This window comes from Branchiostoma lanceolatum, chromosome 8 (assembly GCF_035083965.1).
Source record: "Branchiostoma lanceolatum isolate klBraLanc5 chromosome 8, klBraLanc5.hap2, whole genome shotgun sequence".
Lineage (NCBI taxonomy): Eukaryota > Metazoa > Chordata > Leptocardii > Amphioxiformes > Branchiostomatidae > Branchiostoma > Branchiostoma lanceolatum.
Window position 1 is genome coordinate 18,941,717 of NC_089729.1, and position 17,214 is coordinate 18,958,930.

The following is a 17,214-nucleotide window of genomic DNA, read 5'->3' on the forward strand; positions in this document are numbered from 1 at the left end:
GTTACGCATACTGTATATTACGTAAAGCACACTATCGTAAAAATGCATATTTCACGCATACTTTAAGGCATGTTTAAATATTACATTTTGTGCAGTGCTCATTATCAGTAGATGAGTGAACACTACGATATTCTTTATACGTTGATCACCATATTCTTAGTCACCATATTCAATGCAGTCGGCTCTAAGGCATTTCAATTCACAGACTTTTTTTAGCCATAGAAGGGGTTTTAACGATGGTTTCCACTGCACTTACAGCCCAAGGCATATGTGAGTTCCCCTTGGGTCCCGTAGTCATTGTCAACAGCCGTTAGTGTAGCGATAGTTGTACCGATCGCGTCACTCTCCTGAACCTGTGGAGAATAGACAGCAACGTCAGTACCAGTTGTAGATCAAGCCATATTTTCTCAGAAAACTAACACAGAATAAACACATTCGTTACCTATAGTTGTTGCGGCAGTTTGAAAAAGAAAGTGTCCCAGATTGCACCAGATGGATACAAATTTAGTTGAGTTAAAAATACCCTTGCCTGCAAGTGTATGTATATTGAGCTGTTTTTGAAATACAGTCGCGTTTTGTTATGAATCTAAGTTGGCCATATGTAACATAACCTCCATTTTTACGACCGAAATGCCTTGTCGAATACGTTATGTATAAACTCTAAGCTAACGTTGTTTTCGTTTTAACCCAAAAAACACTTTCCCATATGCCAGACGCAGAGACAGGGCTGAATGATGAATAGACAATGTTTTTGTGTGAGGGGGGCTTCTTGCATTACCTGGCTAATAAAGGGAGTGGTCAGCGCACTGAAGTCCGGAATCTCGTTGAGCGGGTTGATCTCCACCTCCACCGTGGCCGTACTGGTCAGTTCCGGCAGCCCTCCGTCCATGGCCTTCACAACCAGGGTGTAGTGGACGTCGTCGAGATCAGGCGAGTCTATGTTGATGACCGAGTTAATCTGTACGGAGTTGCTGTTGAGGATAAATTTTCCCGCCCCGTTTCCCTTGACGAAGTCGAATGTGATAGAGCCCGTCCCCTCTACGTCGGTCATGACGAAGGTCACCACGTTTGTACCTGTGGCCTCGTCCTCGTTGATTGACACCTGTCAACAAGATCGAGTTTAGAAACACTAATGATCAGAATTTCATTCCATTTCTTGAAGAAAATCAGTATCTAATTTGTTCATGTGTAAATCACTACTGCGTTGTGCGCGTGTTGTGATAAAGAAAGAGGGTTTGATTATGAAAATATTTGAACGTATAATGTGCATATAAACTACACTTAGTGATTTAGTATATTAGTAGTGTTGGAGCAAGAAGAAGGGGGCGGAAGATATTTGATATGATGAATATTCTAGCGTTGACTAGAGACCACTAGAGTCACTAGAATTAAGTTACCATTAAAAAATCAAGAATTACAGTAATGCTAGTCCTAGACCTAGCATGCATGTGGCTAAGTTGCACAGACTTTACCGCGTACCAGTTGGGACAATGGAATGAAAGGTAGCATAAGGGTAAAAGAAATATATAGAAGTTGAGTGGTACACTTAACTGTTTCTTATCAAGTAGTTCATGTCCTGTTACTTTTATTTTAATATTACGAGAGTAAATATATATAACTACACCAAGACAGATGATACGATATCCACCTATTTACAAACCAAAATACAATCCCTGAATAAAATGCAGGAACAGAATTTTAGCGCAGAGTTGGCAACTGCACTGCTTTCTTATACATTGACATCCCATATTGATTAATACTGGAGGAGAAAGTTGACATTTAAATTGGCATACCTGGTACAGTGTCTGGTCAAACGATGGTGCAACGTCATTCACATCCCCAATATTGATAGTCACCTAAAAACCCCAGAAAAGCAATCTTGATTGCAATAATTCAACATAATACCGCTTTCATTATAGATGAGAACTATGATATTTGTTACATTCATATCCTGAACTTTGATGTCGTACAACTAGAACGACAAACACGAACATATTCCTAAGTCGTTTTACTTGGAGCTCTCGTTTCATTTTGCAAGTTTTTTTTTAAATTATTATTCAAAGTTAACAGAGACAAAGACAAAGTGGCGCTGCACTCAAGTTATAAAACTTATTTTGCCAACGCCACTTAACAAAAGTACAAACTTATAGATTTAACGTTAGATCTATATAAATATACACATGTATATACAACAAATAAAACAACAATTTTGCAAGGTTCTGTACGACTTATTGGAATATTCTATGTTTCTAAGGCTCTGGTCTTATCCGAATATACTTTGCCTACCGAAGCTGTGGCCGAGGCTGCTACTCCGTCCTGTACAATGATGGTCATGATGTACTGAGTCAGAGTCTCGTAGTCCAGCGCACCGATAACTTCGATCCCGCCACTCGAGGTATCGTACACAAACAGACTATCGCCTGCCGAAGGAGACACTGAAACAAAACGTCGAAAGACTCGTTATTGCATGATCACAATGCTTACAATGTATCTTTGAAGCCTTAAATATGTTTTTCTGTTTAAAAGTAGGGGTCTATTTCACTCCCGCTCTTTACAAACACTTTCTGAAGGTGATATGGTGCAACATGCATGGCGTTGGGTACCTCATTTCCAATATACGTTTTCAATCAACATACTATTTGTTTTAGGCTTCCTCGGATATTTCTGTTGTGTTGTACAAGGGCAATTTTAAGAATTTTGATTAATTATACTTCATCTTATAGGAAAATATGTATTTTGAAAAAATGAACATAGACGAACCTGATGTTGTGTATGTGAGTTGCCCGTCGGTTCCGCTGTCAGGATCGGTCGCCTGCACCGTGCCGACAGTGTCTCCGATCCCAGCGTCTTCGTTTATCTGTATGCAAGAATGGCAAGCACAGAGGTTGTTACTCTTTTATGACCACACTGCACGAAATGGCTTCGGATCCCGGCGGATACGTACAGGGATTTTTCTGTATTTTTGGTGGATACTGACGGATAATGACGGATCCAACGTAACTACTGATCTTACTAAATCCGAACGGGCTTTGGAATATTTCCGTAGGAATCAATGTACGTATCCGGCGGGATCCGAGGCCATTTCGTGCAGTGCTAGATATAAGAACCCTTTGATTCCACTTTTTCGTAATATTGTAAATTTTCGAGTAAGGGTGGCAAATGTGGTAGTAACAGTGGTACTGTAAATGCATTTAAGGTCGCGTGGTTTTTATTTCGCGCTAAGGTAAACATGGGTGTTTGCGGTGGTTTTAAGTTTGCGGCAGCACTAAAGTCACATACTGCTACAGTATTGGACAAGAATGTTCGCGGTGGTTTTAAGTTCGCGGTGAAATGGTCTCCGCGAAAACTGCGAACATAAAACAACCGCAAACATTTCTGTATTCACAGTACTTAAACAAGGTAAATTGTACTTGTGTCTGCGTCCTGTAAGTTCAAAGGAGTCATTATAATGTGTTTTTCTTGTCTCATATCGATGAATCTATGTTTATTTTTCTGTATAACATACAGGACAAAGATCGTACCGTAAAGGTGGCGTCGGCTATGGTCGGTGCCGTGTTGGTGTCAGTCACGATCACGTTGATTGTGGCGGATCCGGTCAGTGTGGGTGCACCGCTGTCAATTACTCTAGAAGTTTAAAAAAAAAAAAAATCGTCATATGAGTGTCATAGTTCAGGACGTCTTCATTCAACATACACTGCACGAAATGGCCTCGGATCCCGGCGGATACGTACAGAGATTTTTCTGTATTTTGGTGGATACTGACGGATACTGACGGATACAACCTAACTAACGGATCCTACTAAATCCACATGGGCTTTGGAATATTTCCGGAGGAATCCCTCTACGTATCCGTCGGGATCCAAGGCCATTTCGTGCAGTGATAGCTTCACACCAAACTTTTGAAATGGGATCAAAAACCTTCCCAGCTGATCTGAATCTTTATCCTTCAGGAGGGATGCTTTCAGATCTTCTAACTTCAAAATAGTTTCTTATAGTACTGTGCAATTTTCAGACAAGAATGTCAAACTCTTTTCCAGTAGAAGGTAGCTTTTCGCTTTTGATTCACTTCAAATGACACTCAAGACGATTCCGACAACTTCAGAATTCTTGTCACTATCTATTGTGTATTAGATATCTCTGAATACATGAATTGGAAAACTCACTGTAGCACCAGCGTGTAGCTTGAAGGATCTGTGCTCAGGTCGATGGTAGTGGCTAGCTCTACTACCGGACTGGTAGTGGTGTCGGTGCCGGTCTTCAGCTGGAACTTCCCGGCGCTGTTCCCGGTGAAGATGGTGGTGGTAAAGTTGTCTCCGGGCAGATCGGCGTCAGTAACCACCAGTGTGGCGATCACGGTCCCGACAGTGTCGCTCTCGAAGATCTGTGCAACGTACTGACCTGACGACGTGAACACGAATCATTAATAATAATAATGATAATTATAATAACTTTATTGCAAATTCATGCAAGAATAAGAGGAAATGAGATAATGATAAATGCACAGTAATGAAATAAACACAAAGTGAAATGAAAGTCGTCAACTAGCGCTACTTCTAAACCAAACATTTGTTATTGGGTTCGATTTCTTTTGTGTGTGCAGTGGAATATGAAATTCCCGACGTTTGGGGAGATATATGCATTTGCTGGTGTTAACAGCAAGACATACGGTTCAACTATGAGTAGAAAATGAGACTTTCTCTTGTTTTCTGTGACAAAAGCGCCAATGACTAATCAAACAAGAATCTTGCCAATGTCAATGATTGGCGTCAACGAAAATAAATGATTTTACTCATTTTGTTACCTCAGGGAATATAGCAAAAGAACGAAGCAGCCAACAAACGTATTTGACATCAGCGTATGCAAAACAGACGGATGCCTCTTGTTGGATCGAAGGCGTCATACTCCTGCTCGAATTCGTAAGAGTAGGATACTTATTAGTCACCAGCATCATCACCATCAATAATAAATTTGCAAAAAGCTCGTTCAATTACCTTTGTCGAAGTACGGCGTATTGTCGTTTTCAGGTGTAATGAAAACGGTGAACGTTGCAGTTGCCGACAGCCCTCCACCGTCCGCGGCGGTAAAAATGATCTCGTACTGGGGGTCGTCCGTCTCGTAGTCCGGCGTCCTCGCCAGGGTCAGCTGTCCGGTGGCGCCGTCGTACACGAACAAGTCCGAGGTAGGAGAAACTGGGAAATACATGTGCGTCCTTAGCATCACTTCAAGTTCAGATAATATGTAAGAATGCATTAGCTCTTTTCCCGCTCCTTTTCATAAAGCCCCCCTCTCACTGGACCCGCGGCACGCTGGCGGCGTCACTTCGGCCGATCGAATCGACAAAGCATTCAACGAATTTCATCTACATAAAAAGAATCTTTTTAAGCATTGTGCGTTTTGTTGTCTTTTTGGTTATACTTGTACGTTTTTAATGATATTTCCATTATAAAGTCAAGGGTGACACAAATCCAGTTTAGGACGCAGCGACGCCGCCAGCGTGCCGCGGGTCCAGTGATATATATATTAATTAGATCCAATGAGGGTTGGAGATAAGAAGGTGACTTGACAGTATCTAACTTAAACTTTCTACTGCGATATGATCCCTCGAAATAGTGCAAATGTTAGTAAACTGGGGAAAACGGTTGGTTACCAGTGGAGGAATAGGTGAGTGTTCCGTAGGAGCCATAATCGTTGTCCGTCGCTATTTGAGTCGTGAGAACAGTTCCGGCCGCAGTGTTTTCTGCCACCTGAATGACACATACAATAATCCTGAATGAAACATGTAGCAGACCTTACGAAAGTCGCTGTGCTATTGTTGTGTCAATAAAGATCTATACAAAAATGATAATAGCGTAATCATATCTATACTGAGCTCAGAGAACCTTACTCTAGTGCAATTCTACAGCATGATTTTAGGCTGAAATTGCAAGATGATCCTGTCATTGTCAATATATATGATTAGCCGTTATGGCTACATTTAATTAGAACACGTTTGTTCTTTGATTCACAACACATGCAAATTTTTGTTGACGATTACCACAATGACAACATGACTCTTCAATCATCTCTTCAAAGTAAATCGTATACAGCGCATGTGGTACTCACAATGCTTGGGAAGAAGGGTGTAGCAAACGTCGGAGTCTCGGAGTTGACAAGAGTGACGTCCACCCTGACCGTGGTCATGGCGCTCAGTTCAGTAGGTGTTCCCCCGTCCGTGACCTTTACCCCCAGCAGGTAGGTCATCGGGTCAGTTGCCAGGTCAAAGATCGTTGCCAGCTGGATCTCGTCAGTGTTAGTACCCGCAATGGTAAACTTGTTGTTGGTGTTTCCGCTGACGATGGAGTATGTGAGCGTGTCGCCCTCCCCACCCTCTGTAGCGGCCAGGGTCCGGACAACGCTGTTGGCTGCTGCGGTTTCCAAGATGGTGTCTTCGTAAAGGGATTGCGCGAAGGAAGGGGCAATGTCATTAACGTTAGCGACTATAAGGTTGTAGGTCGCAGTGGCTGACAACGCTGAAGGGTTGGTACCGCCATCCGTCACCTAGGATCGAAAAAAACACAATAGATTCTAAATAAATACAATCCAAGTTAATGCCTTCCGCTTTACCTTAGTATCTGAAGGGTGGTTACGTACGCCGGACCGTGTCAATTTTTGTCGTACGATTTCCTGCTAGGCTGTGTCAGAGCGTATACCATTGACAAGAGTCTATGACAATGTTCCCCCTCACAAGACAAGCAGATCGACATTGATGCGTTTTGTACTCACGTCCACGACTATCCTAAATTTTCTACCTATTTGTATAACCTCTCTTACCGTGACCGTGAGGGTATACGAGGCGTATGTCTCTACATCAAGCGAGTCGATCAGTGCGACGACACCAGTGGAGGCCACGATATCAAACTTGCTCGCGCCGTCGTCTGAAATTGAATCGTGGGAGAAATCTATCATTAATTGATTCACCACAGAAAGTTATTATTCGTAAAAAGAAAACCACTTCGCCCTAAATGATGTCTATGCCGCTAACATGGTATAGAGATGTAGATAAACTTCAAATTCAAGATACAATGCGCTGAAGAAATAAAGTCCTGTCATGTTCTGTTTTAATGTCTAAACAAATATTGATTCCGAATATAAAACCTTGACGCTGACTGGCCTCTTTGACGAGACGCATTTTTTTGTCTTTTCAGTTTTGGAGCTGTTTGAGTTTACATAAGTACGGGTTTGGAATGTTATACTTACTATCGACCGACAGGGAATACGTCAGGGCACCGTCTGTCCCGTCGTCGGCATCACTGACGGTGTAGGCCGACGCAGCGAGGATGGTGGTCCCGATAGCTGCGTCCTCGGACACCGTACCAAAGGTAGGTGAAATAGAAATGGCTGGTGTATTATCGTTGATACCGGTAACCTGTTGCGTGAAATCGAGACATGATTCGCAACGTTCAAACTACACGTACAACCTTAATCATGGCTAATGGACAATGGATATTTTTGGCTCCGTCTGTACTTGAAAATTACCTTCTTGCGGACAGAAAAGCTGATATTGCAACAGCATCTGACCCGGCGCAAATACTTCACCGTGTTTGTTGCCAAAGATTCTTAAGAGCTTTTAAACTTGAAGCACTATGAAGCGGGTAGATTTGCATGCATCCAACGTGTAGTCGTGAAGTATCAAAGTGTACATCTTTATCTTACCTGAATGATAATGGTGGCGGTGACAGTGTTAATTCCATCAACAACCTCAACCTTGACGTTGTACTGATAGTTGATGGAATCCAGGGTGTCGTAGTCAAGGGCAACAGCAGTCTCCATCATTTCAGCAGTGCCTGTCGACATCGCGAACTCAGGTGTCGTCCCATTGACGCCGCTTATGATGGTGTACGTCAAGGGGTCTGAGTCTGCGTCCGTGCACGTCAACGTCGCTAGTGACGTTCCTGGAGGAAATAAATAATCGGTTAAAGACTTGATCTGTACGGGCAGTCCGGTTATGTTTGGGGTGGGGTAGTGGTTCGAGACGGTTTGGTCATTACCTTAAAGCGGCGATCGAATGAAGAACACAAAGCCATATGTTCTTCATTTGAGCATGCAGACGAAGCTTGGCTTTGTTAGTTCTGAAAACGAGTATTAAAAACTTGAGTTGACTATCAGGATCCTCTATCAGGATCCTCTATTATTTTAACATCTTTTTCTAGCTATTCTTCCTGCTATGTGGTCCTTTAAGGATGATTGTCTTCTTGTTGTGAATTATCAATTGTGTAAATTGTTTACCTGAAGCAATGACTTATATCTTAGTATATGCAAGTGGATAAACAGCTAATTAAGTTACCTTCCACATGTTTTTACAAAATTGCTCTCGATAAAGTACTTTAACGCAAATGAAGAAATAAACAAACGAAGAACACACAAAAAGCAATTCTTCCTTACCTGTTGCAGTGTTTTCTACCAGCGAGACAAAGTAGATACTTGGGTCGCAAACGGGAGCATTGTCGCTGGTGTCGGCTACGATCACAGACATGGTGAGAGTTCCGGTGTTGCCGGCCTTGTCCGTAGCGGTCACTGTGATTGTGTGGGTCTGACCGCCCTGACCGGACAGGGACTGGGCCACGTTTATGCCGGTAGGGTTGGACCCGTCTATGGCGTAGTAGTTGCTATCGGCTCCTGTAACGTTCAAGCCGTAAAGTTCTTAAGCTTCAATACACGATATAAACTGCTAACGGCCAATGGGAATGTATCATATTCCTGTCATGAAGTTCAGGACAGGTGCTTTAGATAATGATAAACCACTTTTAGATGGTGTGAACGGCGTAATTGCCGTTCGAGGTAACACATCAGCTTCTGTTTAAGCAATATCATAGACATCCTCACGGTATTTTGTTTTTATTTGAATTATTCATAATAAATAAAATAATTGAAAGTCATTGTTGTAGCCATGATGTGTCAATAAAAACTTGCTTAATATATATTTTCATTCATTCAAGCACATCAAAACCTTAAACAGAAAAGCCATAATAACATCTATTAAATGCATGAACAACTCATACCTGATAGCGAGTAGGTTATGATGTCTCCGCTGTCAGCATCAGTCGCTGTCAGTGTGCAGACAATAAGTGTGACCGCTGACCCGACAGCAGCGTCATCGTTAGCAGTACCCGTACAGGTTGCAGCCGGAAAAGTTGGCGATTCATCATTAACGTCCACTAGGGAGACCGTCAGTGTGGACGTGGCAGTAAGAGGTCCACCTCCATCATCAACCACCCTGGAAAAAATCGGCAGTTGAAGAATTTCATACGAACATTTTTCATGATCCCTCTCCAACCACACTATCTACTTGAGCTGTTGAGGACATTTACAACTGTTAGTATATCATACGTATATGTATAAACTCGTCTTTGTAAATTTTAGGTTGTATGTGCTATCTCCAATATACTATATGGTTTTCAATACACTGGATTAATCACCATGACTTCTCGAGTCACGAGTTATATATATTTTCAGGTTCAGCTCATTAATGACTTAACAACATTGTGCATGGAGAAAAACCACGGATTGGGACTTACTCGATGACGAGCTCGTACGATATCGGTGTAGTGTCGTAGTCCAAGGCGACCAAAGTCTCCACGCTCGTTCCGGAAATAGCAAACTCCGTACTGGCAGGATCTGCAAATATATAGGAGTTACATGTATATGTTAGTTTTTAATGTTAAACGTGTGACTAGCTCTACCGTCTTCAATTTGCTACGGAGCGATGAAAGATGGTAATCAACTATATAGCTAAGAGCCAACGTTGATTACGGATGTTGTTCCTTGATTTGCCTCTCAGGCTCTCGTCGTCCACTCTTGGCACTGTATCGGAATTTCAAGTATTTTAAGACATTACAAATATATGGGCAAGCCACTGACGCTGACCTCAAGTTTGTCGGTAACTGTGTGAAACTTTCGTCTTGACCAGCCCGAAACTGTCCTGCCATAAATTGTAGCATGTTAATATTAAAGCTCCTTAACCCTCAAACACCCGAACGGGGTCATTTTTTACCCCAGGCGTGGACTTCGATGTGCCAATTGATTTGATGTTTGATGTTTGATCGGAAAAAAAATCTGCTGAGTCTGACTGGGGTCATTTTGACCCCATCAAAAACAATGTGCTGTTTTTGAGACCTGCCCTCTGTAACTCCTAAACTACTTATTGTATAAACGCCAAATTTTCGGAAGATAATGCACATGTGAATCAATAATATCACGTGATATTTTACGTGATTCTATCCGCCATCTTGGATTTTGACCGATTACGTCATCATATCAGCATAAAATAATAATGTTAAATCATGAAAGTTATATTGAATTACATAAGATGATAACAATGTAAGAAGATAAATATGGTGTACCAACAAAGCCTCGAAACGTCATTGTTTGAACTGAAATTAGCAGAATTTGTAAAATAAGCCTGTTAAAAACCCGTTGCCGTGGCAACACCAGAAAAACGATGAACTTGCTTTATTAATTTGAAATCTTTGTTAAGGACATTTTAAGAAAAGTCATCAAGTTTGTAGTAAGCCGTTCAGGAGTTATGCAACATTAAATTTGGAGTTGGCCTTAAAAATCCCCTCCTAGTCTAAACAGGGATTGTTCAAAACGTGGTCCTTCTGATCTTTTTCCATAAATTATGATAATGAACGGGAATTATTCATGCCTGAACATGCCAAAACATCTTTCTTACATTCATGAAGCAATGTATGGATAACGGTCAGCGAAAAAAATTGAAAAGGGAGATACTGAACAAAACATTTTGGGGCTTTTTGACCCCGGTCGGTCATTTTAGTCGGGAAACGTACGGGTGTTTGAGGGTTAAATGCCATCACCTGTTGACGAATAGCGTAAAAACATATAATGTTACTAGAAACTTACTCATTGTGTATGTCAAAGTCTGTCCGACATCTTGGTCGAACGCTGCATTCAGCAGGTTGTAGATGACCGTTCCTGTAGCCGTGGTTTCCTCGATCCGCACAGTTGTGGGAAGGGACAGGAACTGTGGTACCTGCAAAATGATATATTCACCTTCAATATTCACCTTGAAGTTCAGCCAGTAGGTACCCTTTCAAGTAATGAGGCTGTGCCTAGTTTGGTGCTAGCAGTGGGCTATATACAGATACTTTCAGTGTAACATCCAAGTCTGAATTTATTCTGGGATACAAAGGTAGTCAATCCTGTACGTTTTGCATATGAACAAAATATACCGTTTTCAACATATATCGGTCAATGTATCATCTTCAGAAGTTGGTGTATTGTTAGAAGTGGTGCTGGAATATGCGGCGTTGTTTCATGAAAACTACCGCCAAATGTGCTAGGGGAGGGGAGGCAAGTTGTACAATCAATACCTTTCAAAACCATACGGCTCTCTTAAAGAAAGTTATGATTATCGACAATATGTAGTGTGTCAAGGTTATACCATGTATGCAAAGTAAGACTGTACATATTGTGTGGAATGTGGTTTTAGATGTTTTGTCAACTTGGTTTTCATATGTATGATGACACATTTTTGTATTTTTTTTCAATAAGATGGTGAAAACGGCGGCACCTCGTTGACGTCGGCGATCAGGACCGTTACGGTGGTGGAGGCTGTCGTGACGTCGCCATCGTCCACCGCCTGGAGTATCAGCTCGTACTCTTCCAGCGTCTCCTTGTCCAGCGTCAAGACCGCTAGGTCGAGGGATACCTGGCAGGAGAAACGCGAGAACCATTTGTAAGAAAAATGAATTGTAGTACAAGTGGTTATAGCACTTTCTCGCAAGACTAGTTCCGTTTCGGTGTACAGTTAGTAGGGTGTTCGTCTTGCGTTCGGGAGATTAGAAGTTCTATAGCTAATCAGATAGATTGGAATAGAACCCCAGCCGAGTCATACCAAAACTCTGAGCACTTGTCACTCGGCATTTGTGAGAAAAGATATGGTACAGTGTACACACTATCTCCAGTGAAGTATTGCCCATTGCGTAAGGCTTGCATAAATGTGTGGCCCAAGGCCCAAGGGCTATCGAAACGTAGATGGGCACCGCGTGACTGCCCAATGTATCAACATGTTTTGGAGGTGCTTTTAACTAACGGTGCGGTCACATTCAACGTAAACAGCGTACGACTGTGGTGTCTTAGGAATTTCAAGTAGACTGTGACAAAACTAACCGCATAAAAGGATATGTCTGTTTTGGCAGTTGACTTTAATAGGTACGACAAATACACGACATTTGCAAGAATGCTATCGGCTTGCGATCTCCCAACTATCGTATGAGGAATGTTACTAGGAGCTGATTAACTAACTAATTATAAGATTGACAGAAAATCCCTACCCGTCCATTACTGGTGCTGATTTGGAACGGATGAGTTGACGCCGCGTAGCCCTTGATGGAGTAGGTCAGCGTGCCGACGCCCCCAACGGGCGATATGTTACCTGGGTTAATAACAGCGACCCCATCTGCGGCGTCTTCATTCACGTTGAAAGGCTGACTGCTAACAGACAGGGACGTGATGGCGTCTGTACAGAAGATAAGGGTTAATGTTCATCTTCTGTCACGTGCTCCATGCATTAGGAGAAAGCAATTGCAACCTTAGTTAAGGGTTATATAGTTTATCAAGGATAAGTGAATACTTTGTGATATAGTGTAATATGAGCAAAGAGTATTCGTATTCATGTTACCGTAGTGAGGATTAGCGAGTATATTTGTGTTTTCAAAACTTAGGTTTCATAATGAATAAACAAACGATGTTTTACATACGAGGCGTCATTGGCAGAACGTAGTAGTAGTGGAAGTAGCCTGGTTTATTCATAAACAGCAAGACTTACAATCCTCCTGGCAGCCCCTGAGGAGGCTGAATTACGAGGCTGCTGACACGGTCGGTAAAAGAAACATGCTTACACAAAACAAACACCTTTGGTGACATACCAAAACCTCATGATTGCATTATAAAAATCTCAACGATAATGCTTGATTAAAACACGATTTCTAAAACAGCACTTCACATATGCAGTATTAACGTGGTCTCATCGGCACCGAAATGGCCGCAGCAAAGTTAAAGGCCAAAAGATAATATCACAGAATAGTCTAAAATCATTGACTTCTAAACCGTAGCAATATATATATATATATATATATATATATATATATATATATATATATATATATATATATATATATATATATATATATATATATATATATATATATATATATATATATATATATATATATATATATATACATGTATGTATATATATATATATATATATATATATATATATATATATATATATATATATATATATATATATATATATATATATATATATATATATATATATATATATATCAGGAGAAGCCAGACTTTTTACTGTCATATAAGAAACATGAATATAAGTATATATATATATATATATATATATATATATATATATATGAAACCTATGCTTGGAGAATACTCTCTCTGTGTCACTGTGACTCTACGAATGCGAGTAGTAGGGCATCTTTTAACGTAACAAAATGAATATGCGTTTTCTACGTGTTTATTTTCTAGTCCTCACAGCTAAAAATGTATTAGTGACGACATCATGTACTGTCTTTCCCAAGCAGTAGACACGCCAAAGAACTACGTCACCCTAGCAACTACAAGGCTCGGCGTGGGCAACTACGTCACACCCTAGAAACCACAAGACTGGGTGTTGGCAACCTACGTCACTTCCTAGCAACCACATGGATTGATGTTTTGACAGCCCCAGAATGGTTGGTGTTGATAGCGACGAATTGTTGACCTTTTTAGTCATTATGTTTGTGTTGCTAACAGACCACTCTCCGCGGTGGGTAGAAAAACATGTCGTGGTTTTGTTACAATGTAGACGTACCCCCTCGTCCAAACAGTGCCGTCACGGGGAAGAAACAGTGAAAGGTCTTACTGCAAATTAGCCATGAAATAATGGGAATGTTCTTAAAAGGTACCGCTTTAGTAGCTCGGGACATCATTGGGGAGAGAAATACGAAGGCACTAGAAACAATTTTGATGTTCTCAAAGAATAATGAAATGAGCCAAAATATTCAATTTCTTGACTTTTTCTTCACAGTTTCGAATGTTTGATTGAAAATACAAGACATTGCCATATGATGACAACAGACACTGCAGTCCCTTTTTTATCTAGCTTAATATATATTCTAACCTAACAAGGAAACGTAGTGTAGTGCAGTGTTTGGCACTAAAATGTATGACATATTAACAGGACACTTGTGGCGTAAAGTTAAAGCTGCTTCCTCGTAAAACGACAATTGATTTTACAATAAGAATTCCCTGCGTTGCATATATTTTAGAAGAAAAAAAATGGTAAAAAGAATGAATGGGTGGGTGATTTTTTTTAAAGAAAAAATAGGAAGCGAATGAGGAAGACAGAAGTTTGAAACTAATAGTTCCTTCACCCATGCTCACTAGTGAGATATTTGCTACACGTGTCAAAAACCATGTAACCTACTTGTACCTGTTTGCGACATAATTGGACACTTATAGCTGTCAAAAACAACAGTCAAAGAAAATACACATTTCTGGCCTAGTTATATCATGGCGTGTGTGTTCGCTACATTTTCATCCTGCATGCATTGTACTAAAGCTAACACGACGCCAATGAGCAATTATTCCTTTAGGGATTGTGTAGATTGCATGTTACTTCTTAAAATGTCTTTTTCGTGAAGATTGTTGTTCCCTTCCGTCTGAAAATGCGTCAGAATATGATACACATGTACTTCAATTGAGGGATTTTCCCCAGTACAAAGTCAGGAAAAAATTTGCATTTCATACTTATGCCACATCAGATAAATTGCATGGATGATATAAGCGTGTTCATCAAATCTCGCCTGATTTAAAACAAGTCTGATTAAACAAAACGTTCTTCCATCTGGAGATTGTTAACACGACGAGAAAGTACAAAAAATGGGGAAATATGTCGTGTTGTAGCCTTGGTTGTACTTGTAAAAATAACACAAGTGAGATAGCCACTAGTGTAGTTGAGAAGTTAAACTAATTCGATAGTTCTAGAAGTGACACTAGTGTGTAGCCTTGAGTGTAGTTGCCAACTTGGTAAGTAATACCAGCCTACCACATTAGTGTCACTTTGTACACTTCTTGAATACAGGAATAAAAGACTTGTTGCCTGTGATACCATGTCTTGTCGCTTCAATTCTCGTTACAATGTTTATGGTGTCTATTTTGAAAATGTCACCATCTTGTCTTTTTTCACCCTCTAACATTGCATTTGGAGTCTGCAGAGGGTATCATCCATAAAATTTGTTGTAGCCATATATGATGGCCAGAGACGGGCTCCTGTTGTTTATGGTTATTCAAAACAACTACACAAGTACCATGGTTGGTGTATTTCCAGTAAGTGATCACCCCTGAATGTGGGGACAGGTTTCTACTTCCCAACTTTGGTCTCTCACTTGTTTGACATTACACTGACCATACCGCTGTTGTACCTTGCGAAACTAAAATTCAAGCGTTACTTCTTGAACCTGCGTACGATTTATATACCCCAGTTCAATTTGCGGTTAGTAATTTGTGTCCTCAACTAACTTAGCTTAAGGTATCGCCGTTAATACAACGACTTGAACAAACATCGGTCCGGGTGTTTTCAGACCTTGATCCGACCGAACAAAACGGCCACCTGTTTCCGCAAGACTTTCAACGTGGCACGGCGGATTCTCTTCTCCCCTGTTTTGATATTGTTACTGAATAACAGAAGTTTAAGATAACGTAGAAAATAAGATCCGAAAATGATGTAAAAAAACGCTCACCTGTTGACTGGAGAAGTACGCACACGAGAAAAAGCTGAGCGGAGAACGCGATGCCTCTTTTGCCCCCCATCTTTCTCCACCTCTCTCTACCGTTTGTGAAACAGACGACGTTACCTCCTCTTTGTGATCACGCAGAAAAACCTTTCCCCCAGCACTTGTTGCTTTTGCCGCCTCTAATATTACGTCAGACTAAAACGTATCGCTATGAAAATATTTCCCTATGTATTATGACCGGCGGAGTGATTCTCTAGTGGCCGAGGCGGAATGTTACGCCCTGACTATGTCAACCAGCGCAACGTTCTGCTCAACTTGGCGTGAAAAGGCCGTCCGACATTGCGCTATATTGAGACATCCCCTATACACGGCAATGATACAAAGGGAGCATTTTCTGCTATGTATTTGACTCGGTAGGGCGTAATGGTAGCCTTGTTCCTAGGAGGCATGACTCACTTTGTAAAATTATCTGGCTCTGACCATGTTTGCTTCTATTTATCATTCCGAACTTTAACACCTGCCCTGGTAGAGTTTTAAAGTTCTCTCTTCTAACAGCAGTGTCTACACCGTAAAATCAGTCACGTCGCTTTTTCACTATAAACGGCTATTGATGAGAGGCCGCACAGCGATGGAGATTAGACTTTTATTACCCTTGATTTCATATATTTATTGAAATATGATACACAAAGTTAAAGTACCATTGAAAAGACAACTTAAGATACAAAACGTTACAAATTTTCGGTCTGTATACGTATCTATACAAATTCTTTGAGGGATTTGTGAAGTCTTTGATCGCAGCCTAGTAGAAAGGGGTGTAAGGATGAAAGTTCTCCTTTCCCCTTTCTTCCTTCCTGCAATGCAATGTATGACTTCCTCTTTCCGCCATTTCCTTGTCTATATATTTCATATTCAAACGCCATTTCTATATTCAAAACAGGGGATACAAACACTGGTTTGATTAATCGCTTTTAAACAAAGAACCCTGTCCAAGCTGTTTTCGTACTACTTTGAAAAGAGCCATCCTTTTTACACTTTGTCCTAATATTGCAAAGAGAACACGAGGACTGGGCACAGTTTTGTTGACCAATGTGCAATTTGACGCGTTCGTTTGCCCAGTGTCTCCAGGTGATTTTCTCTGCTTTGTCGCACATGTCACATGGATGTGACCAATTAAGAGGCAATGCTCAACCCTTCCTAGTCTGGGCACTAGTCTCTACCAGGGATACTGTCTAGGCTTCCTCGGCACTTAAGCTTCTATCCCCGCAGAGCTAACTAAGCCCATCCTGATGCTTTTACCTGCCTCAATTCGACTATGAGGGCTAAAGAGGGGGCGGGAAAATGTTCCACCTTGGGGGTATGTAATTAGATATGTTACCGAAGAGCTGGTCTATGTGGGACCAGGTAAGAGTGT

At 41.0% G+C, this 17,214-nt stretch overlaps 1 protein-coding gene across 1 annotated transcript; it reads right to left on the reverse strand.

The window, feature by feature from the left end:
• Positions 1–230: 230 nt before the first annotated feature.
• Positions 231–16,092, reverse strand: LOC136439546 (cadherin-23-like). Its single transcript, XM_066434966.1, has 20 exons — positions 15,810–16,092; positions 12,333–12,517; positions 11,570–11,707; positions 10,900–11,029; positions 9,555–9,654; positions 9,039–9,253; positions 8,422–8,655; positions 7,693–7,931; positions 7,237–7,405; positions 6,811–6,914; positions 6,103–6,537; positions 5,648–5,744; positions 4,992–5,189; positions 4,164–4,398; positions 3,522–3,624; positions 2,761–2,857; positions 2,287–2,435; positions 1,794–1,856; positions 779–1,102; positions 231–353 (listed from the first exon to the last, which is right to left on the reverse strand). Exons 1-20 carry the CDS (start codon positions 15,877–15,879, stop codon positions 231–233), a joined length of 3,408 nt encoding a protein of 1,135 aa, XP_066291063.1. The 5' UTR covers positions 15,880–16,092.
• Positions 16,093–17,214: the final 1,122 nt, after the last annotated feature.

Coding starts and splice junctions, on each gene's coding strand:
- LOC136439546 (XM_066434966.1), bottom strand. CDS start 15,879: ATGGGGGGCAAAAGAGGCATCGCGTTCTCCGCTCAGCTTTTTCTCGTG. Junction 5,190..5,647: donor ACTCACCTATTCCTCCACTG/GTAACCAACCGT, acceptor TGTATTTCCCAG/TTTCTCCTACCTCGGACTTG. Junction 4,399..4,991: donor TACGCCGTACTTCGACAAAG/GTAATTGAACGA, acceptor TCACGTCGTCAG/GTCAGTACGTTGCACAGATC.